At 34.3% G+C, this 16837-nt stretch overlaps 1 protein-coding gene across 2 annotated transcripts in view; it reads left to right on the top strand.

Annotated features, from left to right (window-relative positions):
• LOC149807213 (SMC5-SMC6 complex localization factor protein 1-like) overlaps positions 1 to 7873 on the top strand; it is a 109041-nt gene extending 101168 nt beyond the window's left edge. For both annotated transcript variants that reach the window (XM_089963656.1, XM_089963658.1), the window contains exons 20-21: positions 4042 to 4188; positions 5576 to 7873. In XM_089963656.1, coding sequence (XP_089819782.1) covers positions 4042 to 4188; positions 5576 to 6099 — 671 coding nt within the window. In that variant the 3' untranslated portion in view covers positions 6100 to 7873. The remainder of the gene's footprint in view (positions 1 to 4041; positions 4189 to 5575) is intronic.
• Positions 7874 to 16837: the final 8964 nt, after the last annotated feature.

Here is a 16837-nt window from a genome sequence, read left to right on the forward strand (position 1 = left end):
TGTTAAAGCTACGTTAAAAATTTCAAATCATACTCATCATACTCTTGGATGAGTTTCATAGGAGTCTAAACATAATAATGAGGTGAACTTGCTCTCATAGATTGAACTTGTTCCTATTCTGGAGGTCATAATTCTGGTCTACTCTGGTTAGTCTTGGAATACAAGCTTACATCATGAGTTTGATCATGAACCAGATCCAGGTACATTAATGAGGTGATCTTGCATCGGATTGGTTTAGGTTTTTACCACTCAGGAGGTCATAGTTCTGGTCTGATTTTGATCAAACTTTGAATGTTGGCTTATAAATCACTACCCTTGAAATTATATTTGTCATAAAACATGTTAATATTGATAATCAGTGACAGATCAAGGTATTAGCCCTCTGTTCTTACTTTTACAAGATGAAATACGGATTACACTTGGAATCAATGCTTAAATCACCACATTGTAATAACTTGCTTATGATTGGGTTATAAATGCATGGAATTTCAGTAATTTCTTCCAACTTCATGTGTGAATTAGTTTGGTGGAAATCTTGCATACAAAATAAATTGCCATAAAAGTTGATCAGAAGGCATACAGATACTATATTGTTTCTGTTTTACATTACTCCCTGAACAAAAAATGATAGTAGTTGAAATTTTATTTTAAAATAGAGCTCTTTAGCCAAAAAGAGGACTGGGATGAAGACACTGGCTTGAGAATAAAAGGAAGTAAACTTCAGTTTCTCAGCATATTTAGTAGACAAGACATTCAGTAGTGTTACAAATTTGACTACGTCTTTCCCTAGGTGAACTTTGAGTATGTAGACTGCTTCAGGTATTGCATAAAAATGTATTAATTGTTCTTCCAGGAATGTTTCATACTATTGGCATAGGTGCACAGTAGCATCACAAAATGTTTTCAAAAAATACATCTTATCATCATAAAATTGAGTGAAAAAATATCAAATGTCAGTAATGCCTGTGAAGTGAAATTCATGTAATGGTTGTGTGTCGAGTTGTCTCTTTTCAGTTGAGCATTCAAAGTTTTAAATATTAGCATGAAAATGATGTAATTATAGAGTCTAACATTAATCAATGGTTTATCCAGCTCATTCACAAATCTGGTCACAGAAAACTAGGGAACCAAGTGAAAGTCCTACTCAGCTTATGCAATACTTAGTTTTGTAGATAGGATTCAGTAGGTGGCTTGCATGCATGCACTCACATACTTACAACAACACAGACATTGAATAAGAAGATAGACAAAGTTTCTAAAACATCCACAACTTAACTGTGGAATACAGTATCGTAGTTGCTCAGTTTGCTGCTCTCATTAGCTGATAGAAGGGTTTCATGGTCATGTCATTACTGCTCATCTTTGCACTCATTAGAGACTGGATGGTAGTTTAGGACTGTTCTATTTAACATGTATGATACCCAGGGAAGGCAGTTTTAAAAAAAATATATGCCAGGGTACTTTGATTTCACAGAGTTCATATTAAAATAAGGAATTTCTAAATTTCATCTGTGGGTGAGTGTCCCGCTTTAAAAGTGATTCTCAGGGTCCCATGTATGTTTTAAAGGAACAGACCATAAACTAACCCAAAAGTTCTTGATGTGTGAAAAAGTATAAAATGCTCCCACTTGTTGCATCCATTCACAAAGCCAACTCCATCAGATGGGAGTTCTGAAATTTAGTTATACTGGGGCTTTGCTCGATTCACAAATCATTGATATTGCTTTTAAAAATGTATCACCCTTCCATACTGCAAGCTTTACCATTCCAATGACTGAAATTATCAAATTTTATATTTTATATATGGAGTAAAATCCAACTTCAAAAATAAATGTTGCTGCTTATCACAAATTAGTCAATAATCTTTTGTAAAGATGTCTTAAACATTTTCATTATAGGCAACAAGGTGTAAAAACTTTTGCTTCTTAACATACATTCCCAAACTTATAAATTAGTTTGTTCCACGTCTACATTGCCCATGCAAGTCATCCTCATGGACTCTCTCACAGCATTGCTCAGGAATATAAACTACAAAATTACCTTAGCTGCTGTCAGTCAGTTAACTGATGGTTGTTTATTTATGACCACCTTGACTCTTTAGTTGCCTCTGTGATGCTTAACTGTATGAAACTGCCCAGAGATGATGATTCACTTTATGAAACTGCCCAAAGGCGAATGCATCAAGTGCAACTCATGAAAATTCAGTTTTTATGCAGGTTATGAGCATACATCATGTTGTCAAGAAAGGTCTCTATTTTTTAATATATACATATAGACACGCACATGATTTACTAAGATTTTTTTTTTATAGAAACATAACTGAGTTTGGGAGTCAAAATTGTTTTTTGCTTCACAAGTTGTGATCTAACAAGTTTTTGGTTTGGAGGTGAAAAAAGAGAGCATGGTTGGAACCAGTTTTCTTTGTTGTTGCTTACATGATAAATATTTGTAGGGTTAGGGCTTAGGTTGGGGTTGACTCTGCTATCTGTAAATAGTCCTGATCTTTTTCGCCTTGAGTAAAAGTAACAGTTCAGTATTTTAAGTTTTCCATCACACTTTCCCTTCCACTCAGTACCTTCAAAGCCATTCGAAATTAAACTCTGTATACATCATCGTTACAAGGTGTTTTGTATACCACATTGGAGGACCTATCTTTAAGGTTACAGTATTCTTTGTTTTTCATCACATTTTTTCGTTGGCTCTACAACTTTTGAGTCATTTGAGATGAACAATGGAACACTTATGCATCATCATGAAATGTTTTTCATACCACAGTCTTCGGTGTCAAGGTCATGGTGGAATATTTTTAGTTTATTTTTTCCAGTACACTTACTTGGCAACTTGAAAGCTAGTTGAGATAAGGAATGAAACTTGGCATGCCCATCACTACATTGGTGTACTACAAACTATCTTTATGGTCAGGATTACAAATCAGTATTTCATCACATTGTTCCTTTCCACTCTTTAATCATCAATGAAAGATGTGTCAAGCACCACACTGGATTTCTTTCTTTGAGGCCAAGGTCAATATTTTAGAAAGCGGAAAAAATTCATTACATATGCTTGTTTCGTCTTCCTTTCCCTTGGGTCGTCCACCTGCAGATAATTATTTTGTCTTTACTGAAATAGATGCCTACCAATAATGTAGTAAGGCACGTGAAAATGTATTGAAAAATCAGAACTGACATACACTTAAGAGAAAAATATCAACATTGATTTTTGTTTAAACTAATGATGTCAATTTGAATGACCCCAAAAATGTATGCACCTGCCATAATCTGAAACGTATCATGTTACAATGTTGTCCATTCACCTATTACAGATTCTGTTTCAACACAGTAAATTTGGTTGTGTACCATCTACAGTTATCAAACTTTGTGGATCATTTGAACTTGAAGAATAAAGGAAGTCTTTTGAACTTATGGAAAGAAAAAAGCTATTGATTTTGGGACCTTATGGTCAAAGTCTGTGACTGAAAGAATAAAATGGTTTATGCACAGATACACAGTCCAAGAAACAAGACAAGTAATTCATGACAAACTTTTAAATGAAGGAATATAGATGCTAACTGAATTGTGATGTATTTTAAAGACAGAAATGTGTATTTTTATGATGCCTCATTCTGTTGTAGGGACATTAAGTATTAGCTTTGCATATCTATTTGTGCATATGCATCAAACCATGATTATGTTTTGTGTTTTGATCATTTTATGCACAATGCTTGTTTCTGCCAGTGTTAAATGTGTATGCAGTTGTGTCAGTGTGGGTGTTTGAGTGGTATTGATATATGAAAATACTAAAATTGCTAGTTTTGTTTGAATTTGTATTAAATTCTTCCTTGAAAACAAGTATTTTAGTTTCTTTTCTTCAAAATTGAATTTCCATTCATTTTCTGAAGGTTTGATGGACTACATTACTTATTTTGGTCATGAACACTGACTGCCTTTGGACACAAAAAATCTATTTTTTGCAACAAAAGTTCCACAACTGTCTGGAAGGTTGGCAGCTGTGAAACAATAATTTTGTTCTTATTTATTCCAGGCACAAAACTTCTGTCTGCAAAAACAGCTCTAAATTTTACTCCTGTGGACTTGGCATCATCAGAAGAAATGTTCCAGCTGCTTTCTTCCTTTCAAGTGTCAACCCATCGACATTCTCAAAGAATAGATTCTCTGAATTCATCACAAGGTATAAACCTGATTAGAATTTTAAGATGCCCAAATAGTGTTGGCTCAGCAAGATCTTTTTGTTGCCATGTAGGGATGACAAGGAGTAAATTGCAAAAACAATTTTTTCAAATGTCTGCTGTATGTTGTAATACATGTGATATAGAACCTCACATAATGCAGAGAGGAATGTGTCATTTGTTATGAAATTGTTTGCACTCTATTTGCAAATGTGAAATATGTTTAAACTAAACTAAATGATGTCATATAATTTAGATATGAAATATAAATTCATGTGTGTGTGTGTGTGTGTGTGCTTGCACATGTGCATGTGTCATCCTGCATGCAGTTTGTGGCATATTTAATTACTATGAAATTTTCAGGAATTTTATATCGTAAACAAAAATTAAAGATTCTGTCATTAGTATAGCTCTACCAGGGTCTGTTCTACAGGTGAAAATTTTGTGGGAAAATTCCTCCCGTGATTTAAAAAAGGAATATAATAAAGAAATAAAGGTAAGGCTTGAGCACATGGTGTGTAGAAATTGCTCATGGAGTTCAAACAAGCTCTGATTCTGCAGTTGTGCATTCTAGAATGTACTTTTGCTGTGCTGTGTGTTTATTTGCTTGTTTTGTCCACAGTGTCTTGTACAGTCCTTGTTACATAATTTTTTAAGACTGAAATAATTAATGATGCCAGTTCATTACCTTTTGTTTGTGTTTCTTTAGAAAACATTAATTACTGATTTAACTAAATTTAGCATGTGTATAACTTGACATTATCTGCAATAATATCAATTATCTTTTATCAGTGAAATTGGGTTCAAGTCAGATGTTATGACTAATGCATTTTTGAACATGTCTCAGATTTACAAGAAAATATTTTTGTTACCAAATTTGATATGTTGGAGTTTCTTGAGAGTATCTGAAATGATTTCAATACTCAGCAGTTGAAAATAATAAAAGTGGGAAGAAATAGACTTGTGAATTATTGCTAGTTGTTTTACCCAGTAGAATTCAAGTCCTATCGAGGGGCTTTTGTTTGAAATCATAGCAGTTAACATTACTGCCCAGGACACATGACAGCACATGTACTTTATAGTCATATATGTGAATGTAAAACTTGAACCAATATCACTAAACTTTCTAGGACAACGTTCCACTGCCACTGGTGGAAAACTTGCACCTTTTTAATTCCTTTACCCTTGGTTAATAAGCAGGGATTAATGTATTACTAACATTTCTCATTTGAAATAAATGGAATTAGTGCAAAAATGCCATTTTTCATGCTTAGTCTGGCAAAAGATAGAAATTATTGAACTCATTCTATATCAATTAATTACTTGTGTAAGCGTTCTGTTTTTGTAAAAGATGAAATAAGAACAGATTTATGTCAATTATTGTTCCAGATTCAGTGACCTCAACAGATAATATTAGAACCAGTCCACCTAGTGAACAGTTGTATGAAGAGGCACTGCAGCACAACGGCACAAAACTCTATGCAACCAAACAGGATATACTCAACTACATTGATGTTGTGACCTGTCTCTTTGTTTCATATGTACAGGCAGCTGAATTAGTCCAAGTTAAGACTACGATACCAAAAGTAGCTAAATATAGTAGCATTAGTAGATGCTTGCATAAAGCAGCCATCAAACTTAGACAAGCAACAGGTCTCTCTGAAGCAAACAGTCAGGAGAACATAGAGGCATCCTTGAGCAAGACAGAGACAAAACTAGAAAGGCTAAAGATCCTTTATCCATCGGAAGATGTACACATCTTGAAACAGGACATTAAAATTGTGACTAAGCTTAGAGATTACATTGAAATGTTCCGGGGTCATCTGATGAAAATTTCAAACCCTGAAGATACACCCTTTATTCAGAATGAACTGACAGAGATTGCTTGGATGATTGAAATTCTGCAGAATTAAAAAGATGCATATCTTGCATAAATATCCAGCAATATAAGCACGGGTATCCATAATTGTACTGTGATATAGCTGGCATTGAACCAGTCAGAAATTTCCATCTGACTTGTTCAAATGGGTTATGGAGTTTTTATATGCCTGCCATACGGCAGATTATATTATGTTATGATGTCCATCTGTCAAGTGATTTGCATGTTGGGTAATAAAGAAGCATATTAATTTTGGGGTCAAAGGGCAAGGTTAATATGATTGTGACTGGAGAAAAGTTGGGTTTTTTTGCATAACATTAGATCAAGACAATGGACCTCGACCATAGTCAATGGAATGCTTGCACTTACAGTGTGGAAAAGGCCTATTGATTTTGGGGTCAAAATTTCAAAGGTCATTGAGGCACAAAGAAAATGAGTTTTGCAGAATAACTATCATTCTACAGTAAATTCCTTGACCAAACTTGGATGGCTAGTACTGAAAGTCATAAAGAAACCTATAGGTTCTGGGGTCAAGAGGTCACAGGCATGGTAACTCAGTTAAGAAAGAAAGGTTTCTGTTCAGTATCTCATGTTTAAGACCACAAACCTTGACTCAAAATCTAGGTAAATGAGACTGATTTTTGGCCAGTAGCTCCAGTCAACCATGCCATAAAATTGTCTACATACAGAGCTTTAAAACTCAGAGACAAGTATGATGTGCTGTTCATGATACTCTTGTTTATCTGTGTAGGCCTCTGATTGTAATAGTGAACAAATCCTGCTAGCTTGCCATTCTTAGCTTACCTAATCGTAAGGCAATGTGATCGTATGATGCACTCCTTTTCTCCATCATGCATATATCATGTAAATCTCAAACAAATTCAGTAATGAGTGAGATTCATACATATTAATAAGGTGATGATCATCTGATTGATAGACCCCTCTACCAGTCTGGAGATGTATTTCTGATCCAGTTTTGATCAAATTTGAAATATTGGCTTATATCATTAGGATCGTGGATGGATTTGATAAAGAGACATCCACGCATACTAATGAGGTAATCATGCATCTGTTTGACTGATGTTGTTTACCACTTTGAAGGCCAGATTTCTTGTCTAATTTTCATCAAGATCATCGACAAATTCATTAATAAGCAAGAGTTATCCACACTTGAGGAGATCTTGCATCTGATTGGCTGACCTTGTTACCATTTTGGATGCCATATTTCTAATACAGTTTTAGAAAACTTGGAATATTTGCTTATGCCATTATGATGCTGAATGTGCTTTATAATGTGCTAGATCTGTGCATACTAATGAGGTGATCATGTATCTAATTGATCTAGTTTTGATCAGACTTGGAATATATGCTTATGTCATCAGGATCTTGGGCAATTTCAGTAATAAAAGTTGCACATTAATAGGATGAACATGCATCTGATTAACTGAACTTCTTAACCGTCTGGAGGACGTAAATGTGATCCAGTTTTTATCGAATTTTTGATCATACTTCAAAAATAGTATTATGTGATCAAGTTCTTGCATGTGTTTCATAATGCATAGGATCCACACATATTAATGAGGTGATCTTAAATGTGATTAGTTGAGCTTGTTAACACTGTTGAGACTATTCCTGGTTCAATTTTGATTAGATTTAGTATGTTTAAATTATTAAGGTCTTCAAAGAGTAAAATTATGAGCAAAATCCAAGCATTTTAATAAGGTAATTTTGCATCCAATTCATTCAGTTAGCTTCACTGTTTGTGATCATGTTTTACTTACATGTGATAAATAGGCTTATATAATCAAGATTTTTAACTTTCTTGTTTTATTTTACTAGTAAGATTTATGCATATAATATACATGCCAACCCCTAGAGAGGTATAAGCATAATTATTGCTAATATAAGTGGCAAAAAAGAATAATCTGAGCATAAAAAGTGTAATCTGTAAATTACATGCCATAATTACAGGAAACTATGAAAAATGTACATTTATTTTTGCTTCTAATTTGGATTTGCTGCTGTTAAAATTCTTGTCACAAATGGGCAAAATCCATGTGGATTATTACCATAATTCTAAAGCATGGTACCTTGATAAATTTTATATTGTGGTATTTTTTTTTTACATACCATAGTATGTACCATGGCAGGGAAATAAGATTTTTTTAAAAATTTCATTTCCAGCTCACAAATAGCTGGAATAAATATATTGCTTTGATTTAAATCAAACTAACACCACATTTTTATATCTGTTATATATTTTGTTAAAAAGAATTGAGGTAAAAGAAAATTTAATATCTTGGTTAAAAAAGATTGCAGCCCCAACCCTCACCCCCAAAATTGTACTGGTCAGTAGTACTTTATAATAGATGAATTTATTATGTGCATGTTAATTGTTAGGTTGTCGTCTAAAAACTGTACCTAAAGTGGGATGACTTAAACTATTGCTGACACCCTTTAAAAGAGACTGTGCTGAGATTACAAAACTTGTTGATGAAAATAGGATGTGCTGACGCTGAAGCCTACAATTTACTAGCTACACTATTGATATAATAATCGGGGAAACTTTGAGTGGAATGCTAACATCTAAAGTAAGATGTTTATAAGAGAGAGTGAGTAAACCAGTGCTATTAAAACGTCTGATTTGCCTGAGAAAACTTGGATCACACTAATGAAATGTGGAAATGTATTTTCAAGATGTTGACATACCTGCTATAGCATGGCACAGTCTGATTAAAATCAGATTGCCACTGTCCTACTAACATCACAATTTTGTACTCCCATATCCCTGACACAGACATGTTTTGAGAATAAAAATTCAGTAATCTTCGAAAATAAAAATAAATAAATAAAAGACCGTTTTCAGAATATGCCTGTTACATGTAGCATGTATAAACAGTAAACAGTCCTGATTGGAGCTGATGTAAAACTATACTTTGGGCAGATTAAACAGCGGTAATTAAAAGGCAAAGAGGTCTGGTATAAACCACTGTTTCACATATTACTTAATTGACTTGTAAAATAGCTAGTAAGATGTGTTTGAAGACTACAGTGGGTGAGCCCATTGTGTTAATTTGAATAGATAAGATCAGGAAGTGGAACAACCCAATATAATTCAATCAGAGAGATGCTAGATGCATGTTTGACCAACAAGCAGATCTCTGCTTTTTTCTGACACTGCTAGTATTGCTTCCAGTAATGTCAGAAAAAATGTGGTGATTTGCTTGTTGTTCTAGATGCTTACAGGAGACGAAAGGTTATTATGTATCATCTTCTTGAATGAGAATGTTTAAGCCCTTACCTTCAAATCCCCCTATTGAACCCTACTGAATTTATATTTGAATTGTGCCAATTGCAACGTAGCGTGACAAATAATGTTAGAAAAAGCAGAAGTTTGGGATATATGGAAGTTGGCATAATTAACATATGCTAGTATATAATGAAACAAAATTATTTTAGTTTCTAAATCCTAAATTTGGTCTGAATATCTTTCACAAAATCCCATCCATTTGCCATGTTTGTATATTTGACATGTGTCAAATATGTGATTAAAGGTTCATAAATATAATTATATTCATAATATTCTAAATTTGTGACAAATAAAACTACTTTGTAAAGCTTTTTAAAAAAATAATTTTGGATCATTTTGTCATGAAAAATAAAGAAATTATTTTAATATCATTAAATTTGTAATAAAATTACTATGGAATTTCTGTACTGATGGAAACTACAGAAGTACAGGTACAGTGAAAAAGTATTGAAGTGTGTATGACCAGAAATAAATATCATTTGCCAGTAATACCATGCACTAGGGGTGAAACAATTAATCGATATATTTATAACTTTTCCATATCAATACAAGAGGTGATGAGGGGGCCCCTGAGTGGTCTAAAGTGCTCTCCATTACGGATCACTGCCATTTTACCTCTGTCTGCATGGGTTCAAGTCTCAGATTCTGCCAATGTGTGTATGAGAAAGCTTGCCAGTCACTTCTCATTGGTCAGTGGTTCTTTCCTGGGTTCTTCCTCCACCATTAATACTGACTGCCATGTACAGCCTATCGAGTCCTGAAAAATGGCATTAAACCCTACAATAACAAGGTGTTGAATCAATACAAAATGATACTACCCTTCACAAATTACTTTAATATCTTGAGCAATTAGGAATAATTAATTGTTAATTGCTGTTTTTATTCTTTACATTTTTTTCCTTCTCCATCTCATACAGCAGTAGGAGGCACGTGCATTTATTTATGTCAGTAACAAAGAAAAACTGTTGACAACACCCACTTATGTTCTACAAATTAGCAAATGCATGGTTTTAAATCTGCCACACATGCCCAGGTCAATTCCATGATTATGTTATGAAGTCGGCATGATCAGTGTCACTAATTCAGTATATCAACATGAAAAAGACATTCCAGATTTGTTCTCCACGTATCACTGAAGTACTTTACTAATTATTTTTAATAGCCGTATTTATACAAAGTTTCGCTGTTACTTCACATATTGTCTACTTTTATATAGTTTGAGAGCTGGACTTCTGGAGCATCACACAGTGAAAAATGTTGCATTCAATTCTGATTGGTGGTTATTATTAAGTGCAAAGTAAAGCAATAACCACTAGTCAGAACAAACTAACTTATTCATTAGATGACACCTGAAGTATTGGCATTCAAATTCAATGTAACCTAAATACAAAGCAAGAGAGAAACTTCGCACCAAAATGAACTGTAAAGTACCTACATAGGGAACAAGCTTGGAATAATCTTTTTATACTAATATTTGTAATCAGTGACTGAACATGCAAACAGGAAAATATGTTAGCACAGAATTAGCAAGGGGACACATTCTAATCCTCACAAGTTTTCGTTACTTAGTTCATTTTCTGAAGGGGAATGGGTATTGTCAATAATTTCCGTTTGTATTCATAGACGCCAGTGTCTGTGTCCAAAAGGAAGAACCGTATGAAGGATTTGGTGGTTACTCATCTGGCCCACACTCAGACTTGTTCTAGAAAAGATATTCCTCACAAGAGGATATTGCATATATTCTTCTGTTTTGAAGATAACACCATAATCCCTTTCAAATTTAAGTGAAGACATGAAATTGGTTTTAAATGTTTTAAAAGCATTCATGCAGTGTAAAACAAAAGGCATGGTGATGGCCAAGATGAGTCCTGCACCTGACAAATGGAGTGGCCTGAAATGGCCCAAAAGGTTGAAAAAAATTACAACTGTTAGTCTATTTGAAAGTTTTTTTAATTGTCATGAACAAAAATGGCATATAAACAGATAAGTCTATTCCTGTCTGTAATCTGCAATCAAATTTGTTATTGCAGCTTCATATCACTGAGTTTGAATGTCAGTGTTCTGCATCATATGGTGGACGGTGATTTTCAAAATCACAAGATTGCTGAATTTCCGTCCAGCAATTTGGATGTTGTTAAAAATGGATGGATGAAGGGAAGGGTGAACAGAGTGTCACAAGACTCCATTGCTATAAAATGTGAATTTAAATTAAAAAAACCTGACGACTTTCATTATTATGGGGGGAAAAAAGTTTAAAACAAATACATTTATGAAATTCTTGGCAGTTAGGAAGATTTGGGCTCTTAAGAGGATTTGATACTTGACAAAGCCTGAGCGTATTTTAGTAAGAACCATCAGGGATGATAACCCATTTGACCACTCTTCATTATGTCCCTTGGAGTTTAATAGCTCATAGTCAAGGAGTCAACATTAAACATCAATACATACAGTTTTTACTTTGCAGTCAAGATGAAAACATTGTACTTTAATAATATGCTGTTGTATACAGAAAGCAACACAAAAACAAAGACTGAGTAGTATGCAAATGATAGTGTTACTAGGAGCTTCAAACAAATCATCCATATATATAATGCAGAATATACAATGCCCTAAGCCTCTGTTGGTGATTAACTTGGAGTCATCATGTTGATCATGTCCGTAATCTAGTTTTCAGACTAATACTATTACAATGACTAAAGAAATATCTACCATCTTATACAATAAAACAATTCTATTCACTTACATATTACCTATTATGAACTAATATTGCATAAACTGGAGTATATTATATTGTCTGTCTGTCTGTTACCAATTTCATTTTTGCATAATATTTTTACTTGTCCACCATCTACATTTATGAAACTTATAGCTTACCCTTGGGATAAGGAAGAATCCTGTTGTATTCAGGGAAATCGAGGTCAGTGGTCAAGGTCACTACGGCTAAAGGAAGAAATGATTTCTGCACAATTCTACATCACATATCTCGCGTAAACTTTGTGGTTGGATTGGACTTAAGAAAGGTGGCTGTTGATTTTGGTGTCCAAAGATCAAGGTCAGTGACTAAATAAGAAAAAATATTTCTGCACAATAGCATTAGTTCTACATCACAGATCTGCCTCAAAATTCACAGATAGCTTGCATTTAGGATAAGGAATAAGCCTATCATTTCAGGGTGAAAGGTCAAGGCTACATGTATATGTATGCAAATTTCAGATATTTACATAGAGTGCTATTAAAATTTAGGTGATGAAGATGTTAGTATTCCTCAGCAGCAATTGTAAACATTAATTATCTTGCAGAAAATAAATTTTAGAATAAAGTGAGCCTGACCTACTAATGTTACCCATAGAACAGGCCATAAAGACATTAAACAATAAAAGGAAGTTCTTCTCTATGATATCAAAGTAAATGCATAATGTTGATAAAGCAAGGGTTTTTCCCCTCGAGATAATGTTCATAAAAATGAGTCACCTCAGCCAAGGCCTCACATGAAATCCCACTCTTCTAATACCTGCTCTTTGAAATGTATGGTGTACAGTTAGGCTGTATGACAATATACAATGCAGTCATTAATAAGGAAAGTTTATCAAATCCATGCAGTCCACTCTTCTAATACCTACTCTTTGACATGTATGGTGTACAGTTTAGGCTGTATGACAATATACAATGCAGTCATTAATAAAGAAAGTTTATCAAATCCATGCAGTCCACTCTTCTAATACCTGCTCTTTGAAATGTATGGTGTACAGTTTAGGCTGTATGACAATATACAATGCAGTCATTAATAAGGAAAGTTTATCAAATCCATGCAGTCCACTCTTCTAATACCTGCTCTTTGAAATGTATGGTGTACAGTTTAGGCTGTATGACAATATACAATGCAGTCATTAATAAGGAAAGTTTATCAAATCCATGCAGTCCACTCTTCTAATACCTGCTCTTTGAAATGTATGGTGTACAGTTTAGGCTGTATGACAATATACAATGCAGTCAATAATAAGGAATGTTTATCAAATCCATGCAGTCCACGCTTCTAATACCTACTCATTGAAATGTATGGTGTACAGTTTAGGCTGTATGACAATATACAATGCAGTCATTAATAAGGAAAGTTTATCAAATCCATGCAGTCCACTCTTCTAATACCTACTCATTCAAATGTTTGGTGTACATTTAAGCTGTATAACAATATACAATGCACAGTTATTAATAAGGAAAGTTTACCACTGAATAGAGATATATGTTCCCACTTTTCAACTGCACTGGCCAGAAAGGGTTTTCAGAGTAGGCTATGTATATAGATCATGGAAAAATCTCTGATCATGTGCTACTAAGCTTAAAAATATTCACCTATATTAATAAAGCAAGACACGTATGTTACAATGATTATGTTTGCTTTTCAATGAAGTAAGATTCTACAATGAGCAACAACTTTGAAATGAATGTTAACATCACTGAAGGATAAAATAGATATTAAAGAGACTTCTTTTACAGCAAGCATGCAGTCCTTATTAAGCTTCATGCCTGTACCGATTTTCAGGATAGTATGTATATAGTATGCCAGGAATTAAAGTGCATATATCCTGTAATCAAGATTGCTTTCTGCTTACTACAGCATTACATTTTTAATTAAACATGTACATAAGACTGGAAGTCTGTTTTTGAATTTTGCATAATTGAAAGGAAATATATGAGAGGATTGGGTTTGTATTGAAATGAAAAGAGTATGTATAACTGGGAGTAAATTTATGTATTTTTTTTTTTTAAATGTTTTTAAAAAATCATAATTATTGCTTTTGAAATGCGTGTTGTAGACACAAAATATATTTGTGATTTTATACAGAAAAGTGAGGAAAAGCAATAATTTTTTTTATGGATTACATTGTAAATCAATTTACAGAAGTATTGTAGAGGGAAAAACTTTAGTAGATGACAGTATTGATATTGCATGTTATAGCAACAATTTATTGTTGGCACAATGCCTTTTTGATGTGTCCAGTGAAATTTATTCAACAAAGATAAACTGTTTGACCATTCATCAAGGAATTTTTGACTCGCAATATAAGTTTTGATATGGACACATATTGCATGTTTTGTCTGGAGACACTTTTTGTAAGTATTTAGCACGCATTCATATACCATCTATACTTGTATACAAGTCTTGACCAGCTGCAAACAACATAGACCATGATCTGACAGCAAAATTTGCCTTTGGGAGTAGCTTATAAGTGAGTATATACAGTTGATCTTTTTGTCAAGTTGACTAGGCCTTAAAATTTATTATAATGAAATGTTCAATGGACTGATCATTGGTGATACCATCAGTAATTTTCAACCCATAAACATGGGTAAGATCAAGTTTAGGTTGTTACTTTAAAGCAAACACAGATGATGAAATGCTCACCAAAAGTTCAACAGATGAAACATTTTCCCGATAAACGACACAAAATACAACCCTGTGGCTATTAAAGCGTAGGGACACCTCCCCATCTGTACATTATTAACATATGATCTCTAGTCTCACTCAACCAGATTTTCATGAAGGTCTACACAAATTTTGCCAAATATTGGTTGGTAAAACAATCCATGGTTTACGTGTGCTGCAAGAATAAGGTTTTCACAAATAATTAAAAAGTGTAATTTCATAAGTTGATGTTATAATCAGAAAACTTAAATCATTCTGTGTGTCATTGAGATGACAAAGTGTGATGTATAAGACAGACCACTTGAAATGATGTCTGTTCCATTATGTCCTCTAAAGATTTCAATTTAAGTTTGGCTTAAATAATAAAACTGACTATAAATATGGACTTTTCCACATATTTCTTAAAGTTCTAACATGGACACATACTTTTGTCAGAAAAGATATGTACCCTTCCAAACAGTGTCACTTCCATCTCCCAATCAAGTAAAGGTGACTAACTTGTCCCAACTGCATTCAGTTCTTTATGGACTCTTTAATACCATCAATATCTTCATGAGCATTGGTAGAGAACCTGCACCAACATAAGTAGTAAATGGGGCCACATTAGGGACAATGGGACTTAGCATTAAAAACACCCCTGGGCCACTTTAGGGACAATGGAAATTTAACATGGAGAAAAACGCTGGGCCACTTTAGGGACAATGGGAATTTAACATAGAGTTTGGGTCTGTCTAGGGACAAGGGAAATTAACATGGGAATAGAGTTTGGGTTTGTCTACGGACAAGGGGAATTGAATATGGGATTTTATTTTTTTAAAAAAGTTTTTTTTTTAAATTTAAATTTAAATTTAAATTTAAAAAAGGGGTAGGCAATGGAAAGGTTATCTCTTTTCGAGAAATATGGCTGGCCCTGAAAAGGGCCTTTGGGTTTATGTTAATATTAATATTAACATAGATGGCATCTGTCACATCTTCTTCTTCTTCTTAAACTCCTTCTAACTGCCGGTTCATACACAAGTACCCTCTTGAGACATCCTTGTCTTTCTATGTAAACTCTCCTCATCCATTGACTAGTATCTGTCCTATCAACAACAGTCGACTTGGACCTGACATACATGAGCATGTCCATCCTAAACATCATGGAAGACACAAGGGTGGATGACTCAACTGTGGTCCACATCTTGAAGCGACGAGAATAGGTGAATCAATGCAGTGAACTGCGCTTATTTATAGGTACAGGAAGGATTGAAACGGATTGAATTCATTCACCAATCCGAACACGCGTTACAAAATTCAGTCAGCTCGCATCCAATCCGAAGAGAGCAGTCTGTGACGTCACGTGGTCTATATAGATTCGTTAGCGCTTGTGTGCAGTCAATCTATGCGACAGTGATTCAACATGACGGAAACTCAGAAAACGATCCATTGGGGTGCACCAGCAGGGGAGACTGCCCAAGGGAACCCGGACTTACTTTCAGAAGAGGTACATTGGGATTTTGTGGATTTTCTTACCTCGCAAGAATTTGTTCCGGAACCTTCGTTACCTTCTTCATTACCGCAAGTGGAGAATTTTAGACAGAGACAGAAAGAAGAATTGGAGAAATTTATGCAACGACAAAAGGAAGCAGAACAAGCTTTTCTCCTACAGCAACAGCAACAGCAACAAGAAGAGGTAAGAAAAAAACAACAGCAAGAAGAAGTAGCAGCAAAGAAACAAGAGGGTGAAAATCAAATGGCTACGGTACTGTTGGACATTTTAGCAGAGTTAAGAAGTCTGAAACAAATGTATCGGACTTCTTTATCACGACCGAAGAGAATACGACCTTCACGAACTAAACACGCCAACCCTGTGACTAAGCCTATCGTACCACCCTTAGTGATTTCAACCCAATCATCAGAAGTAGGCCTCGGCCGTGGCAAAGGCTTAAGGCAGTTAAAGTTGATTGGTTAAACTCACCCCTACACCAAAATAAAAAGGCCCTTTTCAGGGCCACCCACTTCTCTCGAAAAGAGATAGCCTTTCAATTTGCCAATAAC

Source organism: Sinohyriopsis cumingii, chromosome 1 (genome assembly GCF_028554795.1).
Source record: "Sinohyriopsis cumingii isolate HCF-2022 chromosome 1, ASM2855479v2, whole genome shotgun sequence".
Taxonomy (NCBI): Eukaryota; Metazoa; Mollusca; class Bivalvia; order Unionida; family Unionidae; genus Sinohyriopsis; species Sinohyriopsis cumingii.